Genomic DNA, 24,405 nt, shown 5'->3' with positions numbered 1-24,405 from the left:
ATGGTCGTGTCATTTAAGAGTAAGTAACTGCACGTGAAAAAAAAATACAACCAAAATATGGAAAAAAAGAAGATATTTTGGGCACATTCATGAAGCTAAACTCATAAAGGGGACATTTGCAACAAAGTATCTGTCCAGTAGATTGGCGATATTTAGAAAAGTTATGTAATTAAAATGTCAAGGACTTCAGCACCATGGACAGCGTCAGCGCGTGTCGCCGTCACAACTGCATAGAATAACAGTAGCCTAGTACAGAAAGTATCAATCAGTAAATCTGCAGTTGCGGTTGGATTACAGTCTCCTGTGAATACTTTTACTCCCTCGCTTGCTTCTGCGTTGTGGTAATAACCCGCATCGCATTCTCAGGAACTGTGTCCTTGTGAGGATGTGCTCAGTTCCATGGCGCAGACGTCAGTTGTGGAAGTGGTAGGCTACAATAATATATAAACAGATACGGGGAATCTAGTCCGGTTGGTGTGTGTTGATTTTAATCCCGCCCGGTTGAAGACTGCCTCTTCAAACTTAGTGTTAGTTTCAAACCCTCAACTGGGAAACCAAGTTCTACATTCCCAACGAGCGCGTAGACTATATTGTTCCACTTTCGGAATTCATATTTCTCAAAGCAACAGTTGACTCTGCAATACACTTTAATGGATTGTTACGAGGATTCCCACATTTTTCGTCTCTCCTAACAATGCCAACCACAGGTTAGCCGTCGTTCAATGCACAGCGCGCGCTTGTGCGGCGAAAAGAGATCGCGATGATCTTGTCTAACGTGAGTCTCAGCGGCTGCACGAGGGCCAATAGCGCGCTGTGTTCGGGCGCGGGAGACGTTCACCTGAAATCTGCACGCGGTACCACCCTCAGTCCGAACGGGAACCTGATAGTCGCTTTGTGTTTAGGCCTTATTAGCACATTTGGAATTCTGAACAATCTACTTGTTCTCATGCTCTTCTGCCGCTACAAGGTGCTACGCTCGCCTATCAACCTGCTTCTGATTAACATTTCCTTCAGTGATCTGTTGGTGTGCATGGTGGGAACTCCGTTCAGTTTTGCGGCAAGTACGCAGGGAAGATGGCTCATAGGGAAAAGTGGATGTGTATGGTACGGCTTTGTCAATACACTATTAGGTAAGTTTACTGTGAAGTTGATTTATTTATGCGCTTGATTATGTTACACAAAACTGGTTGGCTACCCTTGATCTAGTGTGTTCTTCTGGAATCTGTCAAGCACAATGGGTAAACGGATATGCTTTGTTCTAAATTGTTAGCCAATATTTGGAAACTATAAGTTGATGGGCATTGCCTGTTATCGTAGCATGCGGGTCTGGGTGAATGACAGGGTCGTCTTTATATAAGAACGTTCATATAGGCTCACGCCTATAACAACTTAACCATACATCTTGGTTTCTACCTCCCTTCAGTCTCGGTACTAATCGCCCGTTTTGTGCCAGTTTTCAATCAGTTACACTATTTTGTCTTAGACATATCTAAACATTCTAATATACGTGTCGCATGCGGGGAGTTGCAAATGTATCTCCGGTCGATCGATCAACAATTTATGGCTTATATTGCAAGTTAACTGCATGAACATACTGCAATCCATTGACATTCAGGCGCATCAAATGACTAATCTTGTTTGAAAACAGTATTTATGTTGCTCAGTCTTTATGAAGCGCAAGACCGCCCGTGCCTTAAGTCAAATGGGTAGCTGAATCTGGTCAGCTAGCTCAGTAGTTCCTAAACCACAGAGAGTGCCCTTGGGGACCCATTGTGTTTCCATACATTTGATCTATTCCACAGCGAGCACACATTCAAGATATGGGTTTGGTGATCAGTTGAACTTGTCCAGGACAACAACAATATAGTTAAACACCTGAGTTTCCTCTGGATTCTTTTAGAACCAGTGAGTTAGCTATGACCTACTATCAAAAATAGCTGTGAATAATAAGGAGCCGTTGGAGACCACTCATAGGTCCGCAGTCGTGTCACCTCTGTGAAGTCCCGCATAATCATGCTTTTCTACAAATGTCGTAGTGTATATTGCATGGTGGCAGTAAGGGTATGCTTCAATGAACTGGGTGTCGTAACTGTCCATTTATTTACTAAAATTTCCATGTGTAAAATGTGTGGATCAATAGGGGACTCGTAAAACGCCTGCGTGAAGTCTGGTCATTTACGGTGTAGCTGGTAATCAATTTGCGTGGACTGATAAAGCACTTCGGTAGGGCTGTCTGGCGTGCAGGGTTGCCATATCCGCGATTTTTAGGCAGAATTGGGCTACATTTCAAACAACGTCGCGAGTGGTGGTTTTTTGGGCTACTTCTGAACTTCCCAGTTGTCGCGCCATTTCTGTCTTTGTATTCTGCATCGTGTGTTTCTATGATTCAACTGCTGTAGGTAGTTTCTTCAAATTCGGATCCGCGGTTTCAAATGAGTTTATACCGCATCTTGAAGTTTGTTCCCGGGGGGAGGTTTCAAAAGTTGGACTCGTTTTCAGGCATTTGGGTCTAGTTTTGAGCAGTGGTTGTGCTGGAAATATTGTTTAACAAACACTGCTGGCGTGCTAGCAGGCAGATGTTCTCGGTTCGAGCTCCGTTATAAACCGAATCAAGTAGAATCGGAACTAGCTAATAATATGGCATCCGTAACACATTCATTGATATGCTCACTGCCCTCGAGTCCAGAAAATCAGGACATGCTTGACTTATTTTTATCTTCATTATTTGATTTAGAACTATCCCACGCTGGCTTAGTGTCAAAAGATAAATTGCCTGAGTGTTTCTGTTGTTTTTGAAATACCTCCGCCTGGCTATTCTGAAATCTCGTAGAGCACAGTCCAAACCTTTGGGGTTTTTACCGTGTTTTTTTGGAGTTAAGGCACCCTCTTTAATTATCCTAATCACCCGAAGCCCAGCTCAAGCGCTAGCTTACTCATTGATTAGACCGAAGTGCAATTTGTCCATAAAACCTCAATCGGCTGATCTGTCTCTGCGATCTGCTTGCTGAAATATACACGGCATTATGCCAGCTTGTGTGTGCCATAGCCAAGGGAAGCACAATCCCACTGACTTAACACGGAATGATAATTGTCCAAGGAATTGTGAATGTGGGGCCATAATAAACTCATATCAGAATCCTTTTTATGGACGATGGTAGGGGGTGTGTCAGAGCATCATTATTCCTGTACAGCTTGCCTTTGGGTGCAGATAGCAAAGGAAGTTATTTGCGCTGTATATCTCTCTGACCTTTAATTCATACACAGAAGAAATCTGCACAGCTTACGTTAGGCTTTGGGATTTTGTTATCTTGTCAATGATCAATCAATGAATCAATTTTATTTTATAAAGCCCTTTTTACGTGAGCAGTTGTCACAAAGTGCTTTTACAAAACACCCAGCTTGAAATCTAGTTCACCTGTAATGCCTTTTAAATGCGTGCACCTCTGCTGGCCTTTTAAATGCGTCCACCTCTGCTGGCCTTTTAAATGCGTGCACCTCTCCTGTCCTTTTAAATGCATGCACTTCTGCTGACAATGCATGACAGATAATGCACCTCTGCTGACCTTGTGACAGATAATGCACTGGTCCCCAGGACTGGCAAATGCTTTGTGTTCCTGGTCTACACTCACCTAAAGGATTATTAGAAACACCTGTTCAATTTCTCATTAATGCAATTATCTAATCAACCAATCTTGAACTGCAAACTGAATGTCAGAATGGGAAAGAAAGGTGATTTAAGCAATTTTGAGCGTGGCATGGTTGTTGGTGCCAGACGGGCCGGTCTGAGTATTTCACAATCTGCTCAGTTACTAGGGATTTTCACGCACAACCATTTCTAGGGTTTACAAAGAATGGTGTGAAAAGGGAAAAACATCCAGTATGTGGCAGTCCTGTGGGCGAAAATGCCTTGTTGATGCTAGAGGTCAGAGGAGAATGGGCCGACTGATTCAAGCTGATAGAAGAGCAACTTTGACTGAAATAACCATTCGTTACAACCGAGGTATGCAGCAAAGCATTTGTGAAGCCACAACACGCACAACCTTGAGGCGGATGGGCTACAACAGCAGAAGACCCCACCGGGTACCACTCATCTCCACTACAAATAGGAAAAAGAGGCTACAATTTGCAAGAGCTCACCAAAATTGGACAGTTGAAGACTGGAAGAATGTTACCTGGTCTGATGAGTCTCGATTTCTGTTGAGACATTCAGATGGTAGAGTCAGAATTTGGCGTAAACAGAATGAGAACATAGATCCATCATGCCTTGTTACCACTGTGCAGGCTGGTGGTGGTGGTGTAAGGGTGTGGGTGATGTTTTCTTGGCACACTTTAGGCCCCTTAGTGCCAATTGGGCATCGTTTAAATGCCACGGCCTACCTGAGCATTGTTTCTGACCATGTCCATCCCTTTATGACCACCATGTACCCATCCTCTGATGGCTACTTCCAGCAGGATAATGCACCATGTCACAAAGCTCGAATCATTTCAAATTGGTTTCTTGAACATGACAATGAGTTCACTGTACTGAAATGGCCCCCACAGTCACCAGATCTCAACCCAATAGAGCATCTTTGGGATGTGGTGGAACGGGAGCTTCGTGCCCTGGATGTGCATCCCACAAATCTTCATCAACTGCAAGATGCTATCCTATCAATATGGGCCAACTTTTCTTAAGAATGCTTTCAGCACCTTGTTGAATCAATGCCACATAGAATTAAGGCAGTTCTGAAGGTGAAAGGGGGTCAAACACAGTATTAGTATGGTGTTCCTAATAATCCTTTAGGTGAGTGTATATAACTGAACATCAGTCAGATGTTTATTTATTCAGTTGGACAGCCATCATCGTCATCATAGTTATAAATGTGTAGCTTCTCTGTACATTTCAATTCTCTGCCTTAACTCAAATTGTTATCCACGGGGCTCCATTTGTTCTCTTTCTGATGCTTTGTGGAAATTTTTCAGGAACTTACTGAAATATGAGCCAGTTCAGATAAGGGTTTAAGTAGGGTGTATGCAATAAAACTTTATGGTGAAATATGTTTAGCTCTTAAGTATGTATTTTATAGGGAAAGTTCTCCAAGACTTTGCACTGATTAAACAACTCTAGATGTTTAGGTATTGGCTGTAATGGAAATCAGAAATGGCAGTCGTTATTCAGCAAGGTATCTTTCCATGCTGTGTTTGCTTTAATTTCATTTGGCTAAGTGGAACAAACTAAATCATGTACTTTATTAAATTTTTCTGTGTAAGACAAACATGACCTGGACTAACCCAAAAGGAGGGAACTGCTTAACTGGATTTGATGTAATACTCAACATTCAGCTTAGAAACAACCAGAAACAACCTTTAGCCCTCAGGACATTACGCAAATCTAACAGTATTTAATGAAAAAAATAAAATAAAATAAACAAACCTATGACCACTGGACGAGCCTATTCCTCCGACCGAGTTGGGGCAAGCCGCCCAAGTGGTTTTTAGCTTATTAAGTAAATTTGAAAACGTTTCAGATTGCATTTAGCTGAGCTCTCTGATCACACAAAAAGGTCCTACTTGAAGTAAGCCATTCCTTGCTGAATACAGACTCGCCAGCCTGGTCCCTCTTGGCCAGAGGGATCTGCCTGACTAACTTACATAATCTAGTTCAGCCATTTAAAAGAAAAATCAACCTTAAATAAGATTATGTTAAGCCCCGAGGGGCCAAGGAGCGGGCCTACTGCCTACTGCTGGGAGTAATAGATCTCAATCTGTGTGAGTTACGGAAGAAGAGCTTCTATTTGATTTGAGTAATTCAGTGTACAGCTTTCAAACAGCGGTGTTTTTCGGCTTTATGTGATGGTTTGATTAGATGTTAGGTTTCACTGTTTCCTGGGATCCGTGCACAGAAAAGTTACAGTCAGGACTTAATAATCTGGACCATCTATTGAAACCGTGACTTTTAATACATCACAATATCAGAACTCCAGAAGCCACGCATCTTACCGCCAAATTTCTTTAAAGTGTCGGCACAAGCGAACGGATTTGAATCCAGTAGCCATCGTATGGTGAACCTCATATTTGTAAGATGGTGCAAGTCCAACATATTTGAAAAAAGAGATGTGCATCAGATCTAATGTGATTGCATTGTATTCAGTGGGGAGCCTGTTTTTTTTAACCCTGTCTTATGTGTCTGACCTCAGACAGTAGGTCTGAAGTGAACCATGGGTTGGAATTTTGTTTTTTTGTTTAAAGTGACACGCTTATCTGCAATAGCATTGAAACCCTTTGAGGAGTTGCTTAAAGTGAATTCAGGTTCTGGTACGGATGAGGTATGTTCCATGTCACTTTGATACATTTTATGCACAAAGACTTGTTCACTGAAGTTTTGGTCCATCCATCCATCTTCTTCCGCTTATCCGGGGCCGGGTCGCGGGGGCAGCAGTCTAAGCAGGGATGCCCAGACTTCCCTCTCCCCAGACACTTCCTCTAGCTCTTCCGGGGGGACACCGAGGCGTTCCCAGGCCAGCCGGGAGACATAGTCCCTCCAGCGTGTCCTAGGTCTTCCCCGGGGTCTCCTCCCGGTGGGACGGGACCGGAACACCTTCCCAGGAAGGCGTTCCAGAAGGCATCCGAAAAAGATGCCCAAGCCACCTCAGCTGACCCCTCTCAATGTGGAGGAGCAGCGGCTCTACTCTGAGCTCCTCCCGGGTGACCGAGCTTCTCACCCTATCTCTAAGGGATCGCCCAGCCACCCTGCGGAGAAAGCACATTTCGGCCGCCTGTATCCGGGATCTTGTCCTTTCGGTCATGACCCAAAGCTCATGACCATAGGTGAGAGTAGGAACGTAGATTGACTGGTAAATCGAGAGCTTCGCCTTGTTCTGAGTTCAGAACACATACTGAGCGATCCCACACACAAATCATGTTTCTAGCATCAGTTGCTGATCAGGTCACTTAAACACGTATTGACTCTAGGTCAGATTTGAAGTGAGGTCTGTGTTTCTGTCATTTTGAGGGAGGTAGCGCAATTTAATAAACTGTTGGATTAAGGTTAGAGTTGAGTCAAGGATGATGGCCTTAGGGCAGTGTTTCCCAGTCCTGGTCCTCGGGACCCAAAGGGGTGCACGTTTTTGTTTTTGCCCAAGCACTCACACACCTGGCCCAAATGAAAGACTTGAAGGTAGGTTGATTATGTCAATCAAGTGTGTAAGTGGTAGGGAAACATTTGAATCAGGTGTGTGAATCTCTGTCTGTGAGAGTATATGCCATTCTGTCTTTCTGTGTATGTCTATCTGTCTATCTGTCTACATATGTATGTCAATATCCCTGTCTCTCTGTTTGTCTGTCTCTCTGTCTTTCTCTGTATGTCTATCTGTCTGTCTGTCTGTCTGTCTGTCTGTATATGTCTATCTCTCTCTCTCTGTCTGTCTGTCTGTCTGTCTGTCTGTCTTTCTGTCTGTCTGTCTGTCTCTCTGTCTGTCTGTCTGTATGTCTATCTGTCTGTCTGTGTATGTCTATCTCTCTCTCTGTCTGTTTGTCTTTCTGTCTGTCTGTCTTTCTGTCTATCTCTCTCTCTGTCTGTCTGTCTGTCTCTCTGTCTGTCTGTCTGTCTGTCTGTCTATCTGTCTGTGTATGTCTATCTCTCTCTCTGTTTGTTTGTCTTTCTGTCTGTCTGTCTGTCTATCTTACTCTCTGTCTGTCTGTCTTTCTGTCTGTCTGTCTGTCTCTCTGTCTGTCTTTCTGTCTGTATGTCTATCTGTCTGTCTGTCTGTGTATGTCTATCTCTCTCTCTGTCTGTTTGTCTTCCTGTTTGTCTTTCTGTCTGTCTTTCTGTCTGTCTGTCTGTCTTTCTGTCTGTCTGTCTGTCTTGTATATATCTATCTGTATATCTGTCTGTAAATGTGTCACTGCTGTTCATTCATATCTATACCTCAGAACCCTGACTGTGTAGGTGGAAGATTTCCAAAAATATGGAAGGGAAGGATCAGGTGAAGAAGGGGGGAGGAGAGAAGGAAGGGAAGACAGAGAGAGAGAGATAGAAGAGAGGGATGGATGGAGGGGGTTTAACAGTCATACGGTCTCAGACTGTTGAGGTGGGAGAGAGAAAAGAGATATAAATGGGGAGGGCAGAGAAGAGAGAAAAAGGGAGAACTTGAAGGAGGGAGGGAGAAAGAGATAGATGGAGGTGGAGAGGAACATTGAAGATGCTCACACACATGCGCGAATACTAACTTAATTTGAATATTAGAATTAGAAACAGCCATTATTAGAAACAGAAGGCAGGCAAAAGGAGCGAGGGCAGAGAGATGGGACAGAGAGGGATAGGTTGGGATAAGAGAAAAGAGAGAGATGGGACAGAGGGATAGATTGGGATAAGAGAAAAGAGAGAGATGGGACAGAGAGGGATAGGTTGGGATAAGAGAAAAGAGAGAGATGGGACAGAGAGGGATAGGTTGGGATAAGAGAAAAGAGAGAGATGGGACAGAGAGGGATAGGTTGGGATAAGAGAAAGAGAGAGATGGGACAGAGAGGGATAGGTTGGGATCAGAGAAAAGAGAAAGATGGGAATGTCTGGGGGGAAAAAGCAGTGGTAATTGAACGGAATACCAGGTATTTAATTATCCACAATTCTCTTAACACTCCAATTGAAGACAGCGCACTCATACCATCCTCACAAGGTTTGAAGCATATGTTTCTGCAAAGTTGACTCTTTGCAGACTGACTCTTTGCAGCAGGATATCATGGTGGTATGAGGTAAACGTGTGACTGGCGGCCCTGGGCTATACAGTATCTCCGACTGCCCTTCAGAGCTTGACATGGGGAATACAGCACATATGTGAACGGTCATGGCCCGCACTTTTATATTAAAGTTCTGGCTGTGTCTATTCCATTTGAAATCAACTCATGTGAAGGGTCGTATCATTGATAAAATTCACTCCAAACAGTGAACAAGAAACAGGTCAAAACCCCCAAGACTGGGTCAGGTTTCAGATAGCAGAGACCGGATTATGGATACACCTTGGTCAACACCGCTGGGTGTTTGTGTACTGGTTTGCCTTATGGTTATCGTTGTTATATTGGAATGTCCCATGGCAAAAAAAAACACTCTTAAGTGTTAGGATATTTGGGGTAGTGTTATTTAGTGGACGCTCTCATCAGGAGCGACCTACGTGAGCAGTTGGGGTTAAGTTTCTTGCTCAAGGGCACCAGAGTATATTTTTAACCTTGCTCAAAAAGGGATTAGAACTTGTCTGAGATTTCCCGGCTGCATTACACAAGTGTGCTGTGTGCATGCATGTGCTGTTTGTACCAGCTGTCTTTCTAAACGCATAACAAAAAATAAACATGGTGGAAGTAAAGCGCAAACTCTCCAAGGTTGAGCTTTGACAAATTATAAATGAAGTGAGGAAAAGGCTGCCCTGTGGAAAGGTTTTGATTTGGTTATGACTTAATTAAGATGCCAACTGGCCATATTCAATTTTGAACTTGACCACTTGACCCGTTTTTAAGAATAACTGTGAGACAATTGGCATCCCTGTGGCGTCAGATCGATGCCAACGGCTGCTTGTATGGCAAGATTATACATCACAGAGAGAGAAGAGAACATGCTCATTGGTGCCAAGTTATTGTGAACTTGGCAACAAGATTATATCAGTTGAGTTAGGGACGATGTGTCAGTGTTCTGAGTGTTCTGAGTTTTCTGAATGTCAGTGTTCTAAGTGTTCTGAGTGTCAGTGTTCTGAGTGTTCTGAGTGTTCTGAGTGTCAGTGTTCTGAGTGTTCTGAGTGACAGTGTTCTAAGTGTTCTGAGTGACAGTGTTCTAAGTGTTCTGAGTGTCAGTGTTCTAATTTTTCTGAGTGTCAGTGTTCTGAGTGTTCTAAGTGTCAGTGTTCTAGTTGTTCTGAGTGTCAGTGTTCAGGTTTTCTGAGTGTGTGTGTTGTCATCCCCAGGCATTGTGTCCCTCATCTCCCTGGCTGTGCTCTCTTACGAGCGCTACTGCACCATGATGGGTCCGACCGAGGCCGACTCCACCAACTATCGGAAGATAGCACTCGGCATTGCCTTCTCCTGGGTCTACTCCCTGGGCTGGACCCTGCCGCCACTGTTCGGCTGGAGCCGCTATGGACCCGAGGGGCCCGGCATCACGTGCTCCGTGGACTGGACGGCCAAGAATGCCAATAACGTGTCGTACATCATCTCTCTGTTTGTGTTCTGCCTCATCGTCCCCTTCGCGGTCATAGTCTACTGCTATGGCAAGCTTCTGCACGCGGTTAGACAGGTGAGTATGGAACCGCCATGCTCACTTCCTGCCACTCGTTCATTCCCCTGGTCGTGTCAGTTGTCATCGTGGTGGCCTGTGCTCACCAGCCCCCATTACGGTGAAAACTACGAAATGAACAGACTGCTTTCACCCCAGACCTGTTCCTCTGCACTGGCAACGAAACCACAAGGGCAGATTTTAAGGCTGAAGTCCTGTTGCCGACACACAACATGTGCATAACAATATCTATGGACATTTTAACAAGTGCTTTTATCCAGAGCAACATCTTTTTTTATAATTTTTTTTTTTTTAAAAGAAGCTGAGACCGAGGTCTCATTTACAGTGGAGCCCTGTATTACAACAAAAAAACAATAAAAACATGAATATGAAAAGATTTTAAAACTTACATAAAACAATGAAAAACAGCAAGTACTGTAAAAAAGGTAATTCAGACACTTTTTAAAATGTGCTATATAGCATCGTTCAACCTAAGGTCATCCTGTAGATCATCACAAGTTTCGGGGGCACAGAAGGAGAATTATGTTGTACCTATCTGAGACTTGGCCCAGGGTGCCCTGGGAACTATCCAACCTTGCGATCGTGTTTGATAAGATCTGTTTTTCAATTTAATTTTGGAGGTAAGTTTCTGCAGGATGGCTTAATAGTATATCAACATAGTCTAACACCAGCATAAAAGTGCCCTGAACAATTTCATTTCTATGTCGAATTGACAAGCATGCTTTATTTCCATAGAAGAACCCAATTCTGATCTTCAATGTATTTTTAGCAACTCTGTTATGTGGGTTTTAAAAGAGAGTTTATTATCTAACAAAACCCCAAGATACAGTATTTATATGGAGTAACACATTCTGAAACCTTCTGTCAGACATACAGAAGAGCATCGATATTTAATTCTTTATGGAGACTCTTTCTGTCCCTCCTCTATCTATCTCTTGTGGTATCTCTGTCTCTCTTGCTCTGTCTTTCTTTCTTTCTCTCTCTCTCACTCCCTCTCTTGGTATCACTCATTTTTTTTCAGGACTACACCTCACTGAACTCTTAGGGATTATTGACATTACAGTACATTTTCAGAGACACAGCGAATTCTCTATAATTTTGTTGCATGTATCGATAGCTTGACACACCACCTTCTTAAGTAGCGTGGAGACCCCCCAGAGGATTGCATGTGTGAGACAGTTGCGTTGGAACTGTATAAAGTTCCTGTGCAGTACGCACGCATATCACCCGGTTTTCCCTTGATTGATGGCCACAATCCTGCATGGTACGTCTCCAACATGTCGGTGTAAATTCAAACGCCACGTAAATGATTATGCAAACTAGATAAGTCTATTTAGGGTTTTATTCTCTCTCAAGTAATGTACATAAGCTCTTAGTGCTCATGTACGAAAGTAAAAAAACATTTGGTGGCTTGTCAACAACCATTAGGAATTTGGCCAATCATTCATCCAAGTTCAGTAAAATCCGACTAGTTACTATGTAGACACATTCCAGAGCATGTGTGCCAAAATCTATTATATTCTAAACCGAGTCAAGAGTTGTAAATGCATGATACATGTGGCAAGATTTATCATCCATTCCAGTTTTCTCAATATCTTGTTATTGGTGTTTGACATGTGATTAACTTACTATATACATTCTGTCCTCTCCACTTGCTGATTTTACTGTGCCGGGCAATAACCAACTTTTCCCAACAGATCACACCTTTATTTATTGCTTATATTTTCTCCTCTTTTCCTAGCTGGCTTGGTACTTGACCGATAATGCAGAGAAGCCGACAACATTGAATTTCTCACTCTAACAAAGTGTAATTTAAATTAAATTATCTTCGGCCTGAGCTACATAGGGATGGAACAAAATCAATGAACAAAATCAATGAATCTGCTTTAAGCTTTGACAGACTCCACAATCTCTAATTTATCAATGATAGATAGGGAATTAACGAAGGTGAAGAGTGAGAGGGAAGCCTAGGATGAAGGAGGTTCCCCTTTGTGGGCGCTATCTTCTTTTTATTGACTTGTATGAAGTATAGGGGTGTTTATCAGTTGGGTATTTTTGATGCTGGGACTAACTCCCTCCCTTTGTACACACATGAAAAATACTTACTACAAAAGCTTCTCGTAAACCAGGCTGGAAAAGACCTGACTGTTCCAGTCCTCGGGACTAGAAGCTCCTGTCTCTAAAAAGCCTAGTTCTGAGGTATTGAGCATCAAAGATTTCTCATCTAAGATGTCAGAGTATTTTCTATTGTGAATTTTTCTTTGATAATCCAATAAGCTTGTCAAATGTAACTATAAGTTAATGGTTAAATACAATACCATGTGTTCTTTTTAATCACATCTTTAAATAAATTAATAATGCTTGAAGCAATATATAACTTAAATTACATATTGATTAAATACACTTTATCTTATGGAAAACTAACATCTGTCACGGTCAGGGGTAGACAGGACATTGAGCACTAGTGGGAAGTCATGACTAGAGACACCTCTGCGGTCAGACCCTGACTGTGGCCCCCAGACACATAGAGGTTCCTAGAGGCCCCCAGCCAGAACCTGACAACATCACTGCCAAAGCTTTTCTCTGTAGGAGTCACCTGGTAGATTTTGTTGAGCTCTGACACCCAAAGTAGGTCAAACAGGCCTACTTATTTTGTAATAATAAAATGTGGTATTTGGTAAATTGTGAAATTCCCATCTCAAGAATGAATTCAACACAAGGTTGAACTGACATTTGATACTCACTTTAAACATTTATGTTAACTACACATTTCTATATAACATACCATATAGGCAGTATATATACTTTTCAACACATTATTTCCTCCTGCATTTAAGCTGCAATGGTGTTTGCAGCAGCACAGGTTTGTATGGACCTTGCTGTTCCCCACTCCGACTCTCTGAACTGGGTCTCCCGCATGGAGAGTTAAGCTTGGATCAGACTTCAGCTCTTGTTCTGGCGGTAGAAAACCTGCGGCAGCATCATTAATACATACATGTCAATACTGAAGAGGAAGAAGAAATCAATCAGGATGCCGGTCGTGTTATTATCTGAACAAAGGAATCTACTGGTTCCTGTCCTGCCTTTATGGAGCAGCATGTCCATGGCGTTATCCTTGACAATCACTGATCCTTTCAAACATATGTTTTGATGGATAGTGTGCTGCCCAGGGGATGTGGAGGAATGATTGCTGAGCGAAAGCCTGCTGCCACAACACTAGACTCCAGAAGGAGAAAAGTAGACTGAACAGATTAGACGTTAAGGTCCACATTGGTAGTTTCACTGAGATGAACAACACTTGATACAAGATTCTGGTCGCTATACAGCATTTTTAGAATGTCAACAGGGAAAAGAATATGTATCCTTTTTGGCCATTCACCCAAGTTCAAAAATCGAATCAAAAATCGTTTTTTCTAAAGATAGCCCCAGGGTTAACTGCATTGCATCGCCAGGTGTGTATTGTAGACACCAGACAAGATTATGAAATTCATTATTACAGTTTGAACGCTATACTTTTTACATGAAATTCATTCACAGTTATTGACCATGTTGTCAAACAAGGCTTTTCCATAAGAGAGAATAGACTTGTAAAGTACAAACGATATTAATAGTACCAGCAAATGGCCCGTGCATATAAACATGGGTTATATATTAACAGTTTGTTAGCTAGTTTTTGGCGGAACATTTTCAGCAACGTTATGTGGGCTGCACTTGGTAACGTTATTTTAAAATGCCAATTAGTTACCTTTGCACGTGATCTCTGGGAAGCTCTTGTACTGTTTTTTTCACCCTCATTGTATCTACTATCTTGGCTATTCTCTCAATATATTTACCACCTTTTCTGTGTTTGTGTCTCTATCATTCTCTTTGTCTCTCTGTGCCGCTCCATCTACATAAAGATGCTTCTACCCACACAGTGACTTCTTAACCTATAGCTAAGAGGCCTTGAATCAGATTCAGCCACTAGTTCTTGATTAGCAGAGGGAAAATGTGGGTGTTTGCACCAGGGGAGAATTATATGTTTTCTAAGAAAACATTGAGCAGCTGGCAGAGAAAGGATTCACATCTTTGTTCATTTTCGAACTAGTGTTTGTCAGTCGCTGAAGAAAAGGCAACTGCCAACCACGGCCTACCAACTGCCCACCACGGCCTACCAACTGCCAACCACGGCCTACCAACTGCCAACCACGGCCTACCAACTGCCAACCACGGCCTACCAACTGCCAACCACGGCCTACCAACTGCCAACCACGGCCTACCAACTGCCAACCACGGCCTACCAACTGCCCACCACGGCCTACCAACTGCCAACCACGGCCTACCAACTGCCAACCACGGCCTACCAACTGCCAACCACGGCTTACCAGTTTCCAACCAGGACCTGTGTGGCCTGTTGGCTCTCGCCTCGTTCCCTCTGACTATATGTGAACATTGGTATTCAAAGTCAGGGCTGTAACCACCTTAGGGGAATTGCTGTGAGGGCGCCAACATTCCATAATTCGAGGGGCAATATGCAAAGGTTTTGTGAGAGAGGGATAACTAAAAAGAGCCAGTTGAGTAAATGTATTTGTTATTTAATTTGCCTTTGAATATAATTGAAATCTGAAGTGTTGTCCTGGGGGTCAGTGGCTGATGTAACCAGGGGTCAGGAGGTGCTAGCGCGTGACAGTTTGCTCGCCGCCGGGCAGCCACGTCCACCAGACACGCACGTCCGCTATCAGCGTCCCGCCAGACCCGGCCAAGGCTGCCCCCCTAATGCAGCAAGTGAAAAAAATTAAAAATAACCGTAGCTTTATTAGTCGTTGTTATTTGTTCATATCACAGCCTCACGGTTGGGGGAAGGGTAGTGAGAAATAAATTGGTCTGTAGCTTTCAATGATTTCAGTTAATTTGATTTTGATTTGCAGCTCTTGTTTAAGCCCTCTACTGTATTTAATCGGTGACATGCTGTATAATGATTCTCCCATTTGCCTCTGCAATTACGCCATTGCCGGCCCTTCCACCCTACATATATTTTGCTAGCACTGCGCCCAGTCAGGCTGCCTCATTTGCGGTAATTGGCCTCCACTGACTGTATTCACTGCTGAAGGGTTCAACCCCCTCCCCGTTATGTGCAGAATAATTGTATATTATGGCTGTTATAAAACTCAAAAAAAACCTGGGTGTGTGTAATATTGGTGTTATAAACAGAATGGATCCCTGGGTGTGTGTAATATTGGTGTTATAAACAGAATGGATCCGTGGGTGTGTGTCATATTGGTGTTATGAACAGAATGGATCCGTGGGTGTGTGTCATATAGGTGTTATAAACAGAACGGATCCGTGGGTGTGTGTCATATAGGTGTTATAAACAGAACGGATCCGTGGGTGTGTGTCTTATAGGTGTTATAAACAGAACGGATCCGTGGGTGTGTGTCATATAGGTCTTATAAACAGACAGATCTGTGGGTGTGTGTCATATAGGTGTTATAAACAGACAGATCTGTGGGTGTGTGTCCTACAGGTGTTATAAACAGACAGATCTGTGGGTGGGTGTCACATAGGTGTTATAAACAGAACGGATCTGTGGGTGTGTGTCCTATAGGTGTTATAAACAGAATGGATCCCTGGTTGTGTGTAATATAGGTGTTATAAACAAATCGGATGCCTGGGTGTGTGTGATATAGGTATTATAAACAGAACGGATGCCTGGGTTGTGTAATATGAGTGTTATTGAAGGGTTATCTAGATTAGGGTTATCTAGGATAGGATTATCTAGGTTAGGGTTATCTAGATTAGGGCTGTCTTGGTTAGGGTTATCTAGGTTAGGGTTATCTAGGTTAGGGTTGTCTAGGTTAGGGTTGTCTAGGTTAGGGTTGTCTAGGTTAGGGTTGTCCAGGTTAGGGCTATCTAGGTTAGGGTTGTCTAGGTTAGGGTTTTCTAGGTTAGGGCTATCTAGGTTAGGGTTGTCTAGGTTAGGATTGTCTAGGTTAGGATTGTCTGGGTTAGGGTTATCTAGGTTAGGGTTGTCTAGGTTAGGGTTGTCTAGGTTAGGGTTATCTAGGTTAGGGTTATCTAGGTTACGATTATCAAGGTTAGGGTTATCTAGGTTAGGGTTGTCTAGGTTAGGGTTGTCTAGGTTAGGGTTATCTAGGTTACGATTATCAAGGTTAGGGTTGTCTAGGTTAGGGTTGTCTAGGTTAGGGTTGTCTAGGTTAGGGCTATCTAGGTTAGGGTTGTCTAGGTTAGGGTTGTCTAGGTTAGGGTTTTCTAGGTTAGGGTTGTCTAGGTTAGGGTTATCTAGGTTAAGGTTATCTAGGTTAGGATTGTCTAGGTTAGGGTTGTCTAGGTTAGGGTTATCTAGGTTAGGGTTATCTAGGTTAAGGTTATCTAGGTTAGGATTGTCTAGGTTAGGATTGTCTAGGTTAGGGTTGTCTAGGTTAGGGTTATCTAGGTTAGGATTGTCTAGGTTAGGGTTAGTGTTGTCTAGGTTAGGGTTGTCTAGGTTAGGCTTAGGATTAGGGTTAGCTTTACAGTTAAAGTTGGGAAAATAACACGTTGTATAATAATGGTCCCCACAAGTATATTAAAATTGTGTGTACATGTGTGTGTATGTGCGTGTGTATGTACGTGTGTATGTGCGTGTGTATGTACGTGTGTATGTACGTGTGTATGTACGTGTGTATGTGCGTGTGTATGTACGTGTGTATGTGCGTGTGTATGTACGTGTGTATGTGCGTGTGTATGTGCGTGTGTGCACATGTTGGCATGTACGTTTTGGCATGTATTACTGTACTAGACTCAGGTCCAGATGTCCTCAAAGGAATTATCCAAAGGCAAATCATCACTGAATATTTTGCCTGTCCTTAATTATATAAAAGTGTTTTTAGGCTTGGGGTTGAGGTTTGGGATATAATGGGTTTATAGGGGTTACAGTTAGGGTGAAGGTTTAGGTGTTAAAAAGTATTTTTTTAAGAAAATGTATTGTGATCTCAAAAACGTCCTCACGAGTACAGTATAGTAAAACAAGCATAATCTGTACTTGTATGTATATGTGTGTGTTCCTGTCTTAGGGGACTAAACAAAAAGAAGTGGAGCAAAAACTGTGTGTGCATAACTGAGTGAAATTGTACCTGCTTTGTGGGGCTGTGCAAAGTGAGCTCTTTGGAGGGCCGTGTTACGTGAAAATCACACCTACTTTTGAACCTAATTAGTTTGTATAAGCCGAAACATGAGCAGCGGGGAAATTGCCTGTGCCGTTTCAAAGATGCGAGTGTAGGCGGAGAAACTGTCCTTGTTTCCTGTCACTGTGATTTACACAAGCACACACGTTTGTCTTTCTATCCTGGTGGGGTCCTGGGACCTAGCCCCAAACCCAGCATCCCCTAACATTAACCGTAGCTGCCTCTGCCTATCTCTATCCACAGCTGTCAGGCTGATTCCACGGTGGGCCTAGGGTATGCCTGTTTTGTTTTTTTCCTTTCAGTTTGTGCCCAACTGAGACCTTTACAACCAGGTGAGGTGAGGGGAGATCCTTACTAATTAGCAATATAGTTAATTAATTAATTAATTAATTAATTAGGGGAAAAGGTAGAAGCGAATACCTGCAAACACTCAGCCCTAACCTCAGCAACCTAATCAAGCAAACCCATTCATGCCTGAACTTAACCTTGCCCTAAAACCTAACCCTAAACAGTAACACCTGAACCTATTATTAACCCCAGTTATAACACTAATTGTAAGTTGTTCCCTAAACCTAACCAGAGAAGACATTTTCCCTAGTGAAGACCTGGCGTAAAACCTTGTGACGACTTCAGAACGGGTACATATGCTAGTTAGCAATTATTACCAAGAGAGACTCTACAATTTTCATTACTTTGCATTGTAAAACCCCATTTTAGAGAAGAATTCAGCTGCAATAGATTTCAATTTGTCCTTCTGCTTTGTAACAAGTGAGTAGTTTCCAAAGGGGCAAACTTGGTTTGTCGTAAGGCATCCTGGGAACCGTGACACAACCTCCTGACGTTCTGGCAGCATCCTAATGACTCATTTGTGTTGGCAGGCTTATTTGTATATCATAGTAATAAAATTCACTATTCTCTGTAATCTACATTTAACTGTCCCTTATTTGGGGTCTGTAATTTCCCAGAGAGAATTGCTTTTGTTTAGTCATTTTGTCTGCGCTACCTGATTATACTCTATTGTGTACACATACAGAGGGAGGAGAGATTGCTTTCTCTGTCTTATTCTGTGGTATAATTACTTAATTTTGTGATAAATAATGTTCATGAAACCTTTTAGGTACTTTCTCATTTAAATGAATAATAATGATTAAATAACAGCTATTTTTCCTGTCCATGTTGGCTTACGTTTAAAGGTTATCAATTAATGACTCCCTATCCAACCAGCACTTCCTATAAAGTATCACCCCAAAGAAAATGTCTAACCTCCATCACCCAATCTCAGGTCAGTTTTCACCATGGCTTGTTTCCAAAGGCATGCAACATATGGCTTATTCATAATTGATATCATCTAGAATATTAAAGGGGAAATGTGTAAGATTTTCACTATACTACTAGCGTACAAATAAACAAAAATGACCAGTAGACATATGCAGTTATTGTTTTAAGTTAGTGTTTCAAATAATCCTTTTATACAAAATGTGTCAGAACAATTAATCAGATTAACCCCATTTAAACTTTCTCGACTGTCCGTCTATCAGTTTTCAATGACCTGTAATTGCCTTATACTCGCTTTAGACACTCGCAGTAGTATCTGTTATTGCCGGAGTTCACGCGCCCATAGATTTGGCTTCACAATGTTTTTCTCTTCTTTATGTTGGTCTGGATTCTGTGCTTTGCCCGTCTCCTGTAATTCATTGAGGAATACGTCCGTGTTCGATTGGATTTAGGGAATGTGTTGATGATTGAATTCAGACTTCAGAGCTGCAATTATAGTTAACAATTTGATCAATTGTGCACGTCCAATCAAAATCGTTTATTTAGCTTTATACCAATCTGTTCAAGATCCAGTGATGACATCTAAACATTTTTGCCACAATACCTTTTTAGGATTCAAATGAACAACACTCATGTTTCTGTCCAGCCTCTCTTAATGCTAAGTCACTTCACCAGGTGACCCTCCAGGTATAAACCCTGGACCCATTCATTATCTTTCAGTGGCCAGGTTGCAATGGTAACAGTGCATGCATCTCATTTTAAGCTTTGTATTGTGAGTTTTTGGAAGGAGCCATTTATATAAGAACAAATTCCTGATGCAAAGTTTAATCTTTTGAATTCATATTTTTGCTATTTTTGTTTATCGGTCTCTCTATGACTCTTTCACTGTCCTTCATTCCCAGCAAGTCTTTTCTTTCTCCTCTCTGTGCTATTGCATTACCTGTCAAGTCCTAATTTTGTGTGGATCCGGAAACCATTTTGTCTGGATGGAGGGTTATGAGAGGAGCTCGCAGCTGTCAAGATGACACCACAAACTGGTTGCATTACAGCACAGGATCTTTCAGTACTGACACCAAATTATAGTATTTCAGATTTTAATTACACATTTGAGGTAAACATGTCACTCTTTACAATGACACCTCAATAATTATACTTTTAAGGTGCCAGTGTGTTCCGTATTTCTGATGAATGTCACATCTAACTGTGCGTGTGTGTGTTACATGTAACGCTGCCGTACGTGATATGATGGTAAAAGCTTTTCCATTCACCCCCCAACACACCGATGATGACACTGTGGACAGCCAAAACAAATGTGCAGTATATGTTCACTTTTTGCCAGACGGGTTTCTGTAAAATTTTAGTAAGAGCAGCTTTGAGGCGAGGGACATGACACACATTTATCCCGTAGCAGTGAATATTGTTTTAGATTTAGTCCGCCGGCCTCTCAGATTAAGGAGATCATCATCTCTGCTTTGACACATCTAAAGTGGCTGTGATGTCACTTGGCAGGGCCTGCCACATCTGTCCGGCCCGCGGGGAGCACTGAAATACTTTGCGCTTAGTTCCAAGTTTTGCCGCCAGATGCTGGAGGGCTCTGGCTTTCGCCAGTCGCTCGGCGCTGTACACCTCACTGCGGGGCTTGGCCTCCGAAACCAAACGGGGTCGGTCCAGGTTCGAAGACCCGACACTGCTGGGCGACGTGTTTCAGGGCCGGAGAAAGAGTCCTCTGGACTTAAGAAAGATCCCGGAGTACCAAGGCAATCATGGGGAACCTGGCGTTTCTATGTTTCAGAGTTCAGGGTTATTGTCCGGACTCTGAGGTCACTGAAGGCCCATGGCGTATGTTTGAGGAGAAGGATGTCAACCTTGCTGCGATGGCAACGTGTCCAATCTGGCCCTCGTACAGTAGCAGTGTGCCCACCTAATAATCCTCAGCCACCAGCACTTTCAAAATGTTCTATTGAAGATTGGCAGACTGTTATACAAAATGAAAAAAAGGTGGGTCAACTGTCTGTGACTATGCCCCAGGTCACTACTGTAAATGAGAATGTGTTCCCATTTTGGTACATTTTGGTTTCAATAGGAAATCCCAGGACAGTGTCTCTAATACTCTGTCAAGTGCACATATTGTAGTCCCAAACTCCAAACTCTACACTGTTGGCGCTGATTAGGTGGATGTTTATTTCAGAATCTATTGTAGATTATTTCTGTATCTATAGGATTTTTTTTTATAGTTGTTTATCACATTGTTCATTTTTCATTAGACCCCAGGTCAAATGGTTTCATATTCTACTTTTAGCTTGGTTTGTCCCAAGAAAGTGGTAAAACTCTTGATTCTAAGGCTAAACATAAAGGAGGATCAAAGAACACTTTTTGTCTCTGGGACTCAGTTTTAGTCTTGTGACTTGGTCCTCCAAATCAGCTCTTCATGTCACACCTTTCAAAAGTCAATTTTACTGTTTGGTATTGTTGAGCAAAATGTTAGCCGTGAAGTGTTTCACATTAATATCTACCCTCACCTTTCCATTTTATACTTGCTGTCACGTTATTTTGTTTTTTAAATGGATGTTTTATCTATACATCAGATCCTTATGTCTTCTCCAATTGAACAATAGCAACAAAACCGAAGAAATACAATTGAAGTCAACACAAATAACTTCTATGGGAGAAGTCTTAAACAGATATATGTAGGGAAGAACACAGCAGCAGAATATTTTTGTTTCAGTCATCAGACTGACTGGTGTTATGCTTCAGTTGGAGTCTCTATAAGCTAAAATAGGAGGTCCTAAATCAAGCATGAAAGTGCTTCGTTGTATTTGAGTGGGCAAATATGGTGAATATGGTTGTTTTACTGGTCCAATAGCATTGTAAATTGTAGGAGTTGTTGGCAGAGAGGTTGGGAACACTTTATTATTGTTCTAGTATCCGATTGACAGCATGGTGACATCAAAATGATAAGCATAAACCCCAGCCCATGCAAAGGTCCTGTGTAGGTTGCATTTTCAACCAGAATCTGTCAAGAAATATCAGTAGTAAAAAAACATATTTTTACAGTGTTCATTTAGTCAGCTGTTGTACAGAATGATACAAAACAAAAACAAATAATATTTTTGGGCAAGTTTTCAAAACAATCTTTTTATGATAATGACTTGAACATTTCGGTAGGCCGTTTATTAAATGCGTGATTCACGTGTTGATTCACGCTAACTCACTTACTTCCTGACTCTATGACAACAATTGCAAACATTGCCAAAGAAACTTTTAACATTTCCTCTTGACCTACAAAAATCTAATTGAACAATTCGGATCTTGTCCTGCCCTGCTTTAGCCTTTATTCGTGCAACGCGTAGCAGCTCATTGAGTGCTCTTACATTCAGTCAATTACAGCCAGGTAATGAGCGGATTGACCCACAAATACAATCTACAATAAGACATATCGAGGAACACTAATGCGGCTCTCACTCTCGACTACACCTCTGCTGTCTTATAGGAGTATAAATCTTCATCCCCCAGATGCTTCTAAATTGGAATTGGAGCACCGGTCTAGCTGATCATCCGATTTTTCTTGTCAACCTATTTTCATCTGTACGCTTACATCTGCCCTGTTTCATGCCTGTACAGCTGAGTGTTGCCTGCTTTTCATATCCCAACTCCCACTAAGATTCCAAAGATTCCAAAGGGTCAACCATTATTGGTGATGACCTCTTGGAGACCTTTGTCCCGAGACCACCGATGTCATTAACTATGACAGCCATGGAAAATTACGGCAAGCTATTAAATGAGTAAACCCTAAAGATTTGCGTATTGTTCTCAATACACGAATAGGCTGATATCTACCAAAAGCAACTCTTCAATTATTTAGGGCAGATGTTTGAATCATTCAAAGATTTGTTTCAATGTACCGTACAGTGTGTGACACTACCAGGCAGTTACAGCATTGTCGGCAAAGAAAGCTTTCTTAATTCTGTGGAGTGTTTAAATGTCAATTAAAAAGTGCTTTACATGTATAACAGTGCTTATAATGTAGTAAATAATTAATAGGTAAACATCTGCAAAACATGAAAACCTCAAAGACAATGTGAAATCTTTATTTAAATCTTTAGCTAGCCAATGGTCTCTAGCAAGCTACTGATCTATAGTTTGGTATTGATTGTTAGCTAGATACTGATCTTAGTGTTTTTGCAGCAATGTCTATGATAAAAACAGGCCCCCTGAAAACAACTAACAGCTAAAAAAAATATGTTGTTCCAAAGCTCACAATGGGTCTGATTTATAATTTCACACCTGGATTTGGTCTTGCTAGATTAGTTTAAATATTCCTGCATGTAATTAATTTGCTGTTGGAATTTAGCATCTCTACAGTTCTGTACCCAGATATTTAATAATGATGAATCACTGATTTAAAGCTAGATGACAGAGATTCTAATAGGTATCCTTGGCTATATTTAGGTTTTCTTGTTTATACAGCTCCAGAAAAGAAATGGAGACCACTGCACCTTTTTCTTTCCTTTCCAAAAAAGTTGAAAAGGATAGTTTTGAGTGAGGAACAGAAGTGTTCAATTTGCAATGGTCTCTTAATTTTAGCCCTTCTGTTCCTCACTCAAAACCTTCCTTTTCAACTTTTTTGGAAAGGAAAGAAAAAGGTGCAGTGGTCTCTTCATTTTTTCCGGAGCTGTGTATTTATGAATGCATTTATTTTCGTGTAATTAGAGCAATATAATCCACACCTTTAAAGAACATAAAGACTTGGCTTTTGTGTTAATCAGTTCATAAGCTTTTGCCCTACGGAAGCTCTTGAAGACCACTACTCATCAGGTTGAGAATATTTTAAACAGCAACATCGGGCTGGTGAAATTCAGAGTACATTTCATCTGTGAATGTAAAAGATGTAAGACCTTCAATTATTATTAACAGCTATTTTATTATGAACAGTAATTTAAGATATAGGAACATAGTACATTACAATGTCAATCCTCCAAAAAGTTATTTTTTAACATTTATGAACTCATCAGCCACCTCTGCTCAGCGCGTGGATACGGTTGGTGCTGACTCAGGCTTTAACACCCAAAGACCCCTTGAAGGTTCCTAGGTGCTTTATGAAAGTGAAATGGCATTATCCAGATTTTTTAATCTCCCTGCTTTTTCAATATGTCACTTAAGCCTTTTCAAGTATTATAATAACTTTATTGGCCGAGAGCTGGCATTCATGGGGCCAGAATACATCTAAGCTGTGTTTCATCCTGTGTGTTCTGGCTGCCTGATGGTGAGAATTCAAAATCAGAACCTTCTAAGTGATTTTCGCTTTTTAGATGAAGATAATAAAAGGCACCTTTGCTTCCTGGTGCAAAAAAAACCTGAACCGCCGCCCCCAGGTGCCTTTAGACTTCCGACCTCAAGCGTTTCTTTGCCTCAGCGTAATTATTTAATAACATCTGGCAATTTCTATTCCCCTGCGTTCATTTTCTTGCCTCTCTTTTGGTAAAAGCAACAATCAATCCCCGTGTGATTTTGCAGAGCCGAAATACTCTGGACGGTGTGAAAGGGATGGGAGGAAGAATTGGAGAGGTTTGTAAGCATTTGTGGCTCGAGGGCAGTGGAGCGTTCAGGCTTCTTGCTGAGAGGGCCCTTTTACCGGGCGACATGCTAGTCTTGGCAGGCCACTGGAGCCTCATGTAGGCTAATGCGGGAGACACAAAGTGTACGATCAATCAC

At 41.9% G+C, this 24,405-nt stretch overlaps 1 protein-coding gene across 1 annotated transcript in view; it reads left to right on the top strand.

Moving 5' to 3' along the window:
• The first annotated feature begins 733 nt into the window (after nt 1-733).
• LOC105025021 (vertebrate ancient opsin-like) overlaps nt 734-24,405 on the top strand; it is a 41,064-nt gene continuing 17,392 nt past the window's right edge. The window contains exons 1-2 of the mRNA XM_013131995.4: nt 734-1,130; nt 9,927-10,255. Of these exons, the coding sequence (XP_012987449.2) occupies nt 761-1,130; nt 9,927-10,255 (699 nt within the window). The 5' untranslated portion in view covers nt 734-760. The remainder of the gene's footprint in view (nt 1,131-9,926; nt 10,256-24,405) is intronic.

Source organism: Esox lucius, chromosome 3 (genome assembly GCF_011004845.1).
Source record: "Esox lucius isolate fEsoLuc1 chromosome 3, fEsoLuc1.pri, whole genome shotgun sequence".
In the NCBI taxonomy this organism is placed as follows: Eukaryota; Metazoa; Chordata; class Actinopteri; order Esociformes; family Esocidae; genus Esox; species Esox lucius.
Note: the sequence above shows the minus strand (reverse complement) of the source record. Positions and strands in the feature narration are given on the sequence as shown.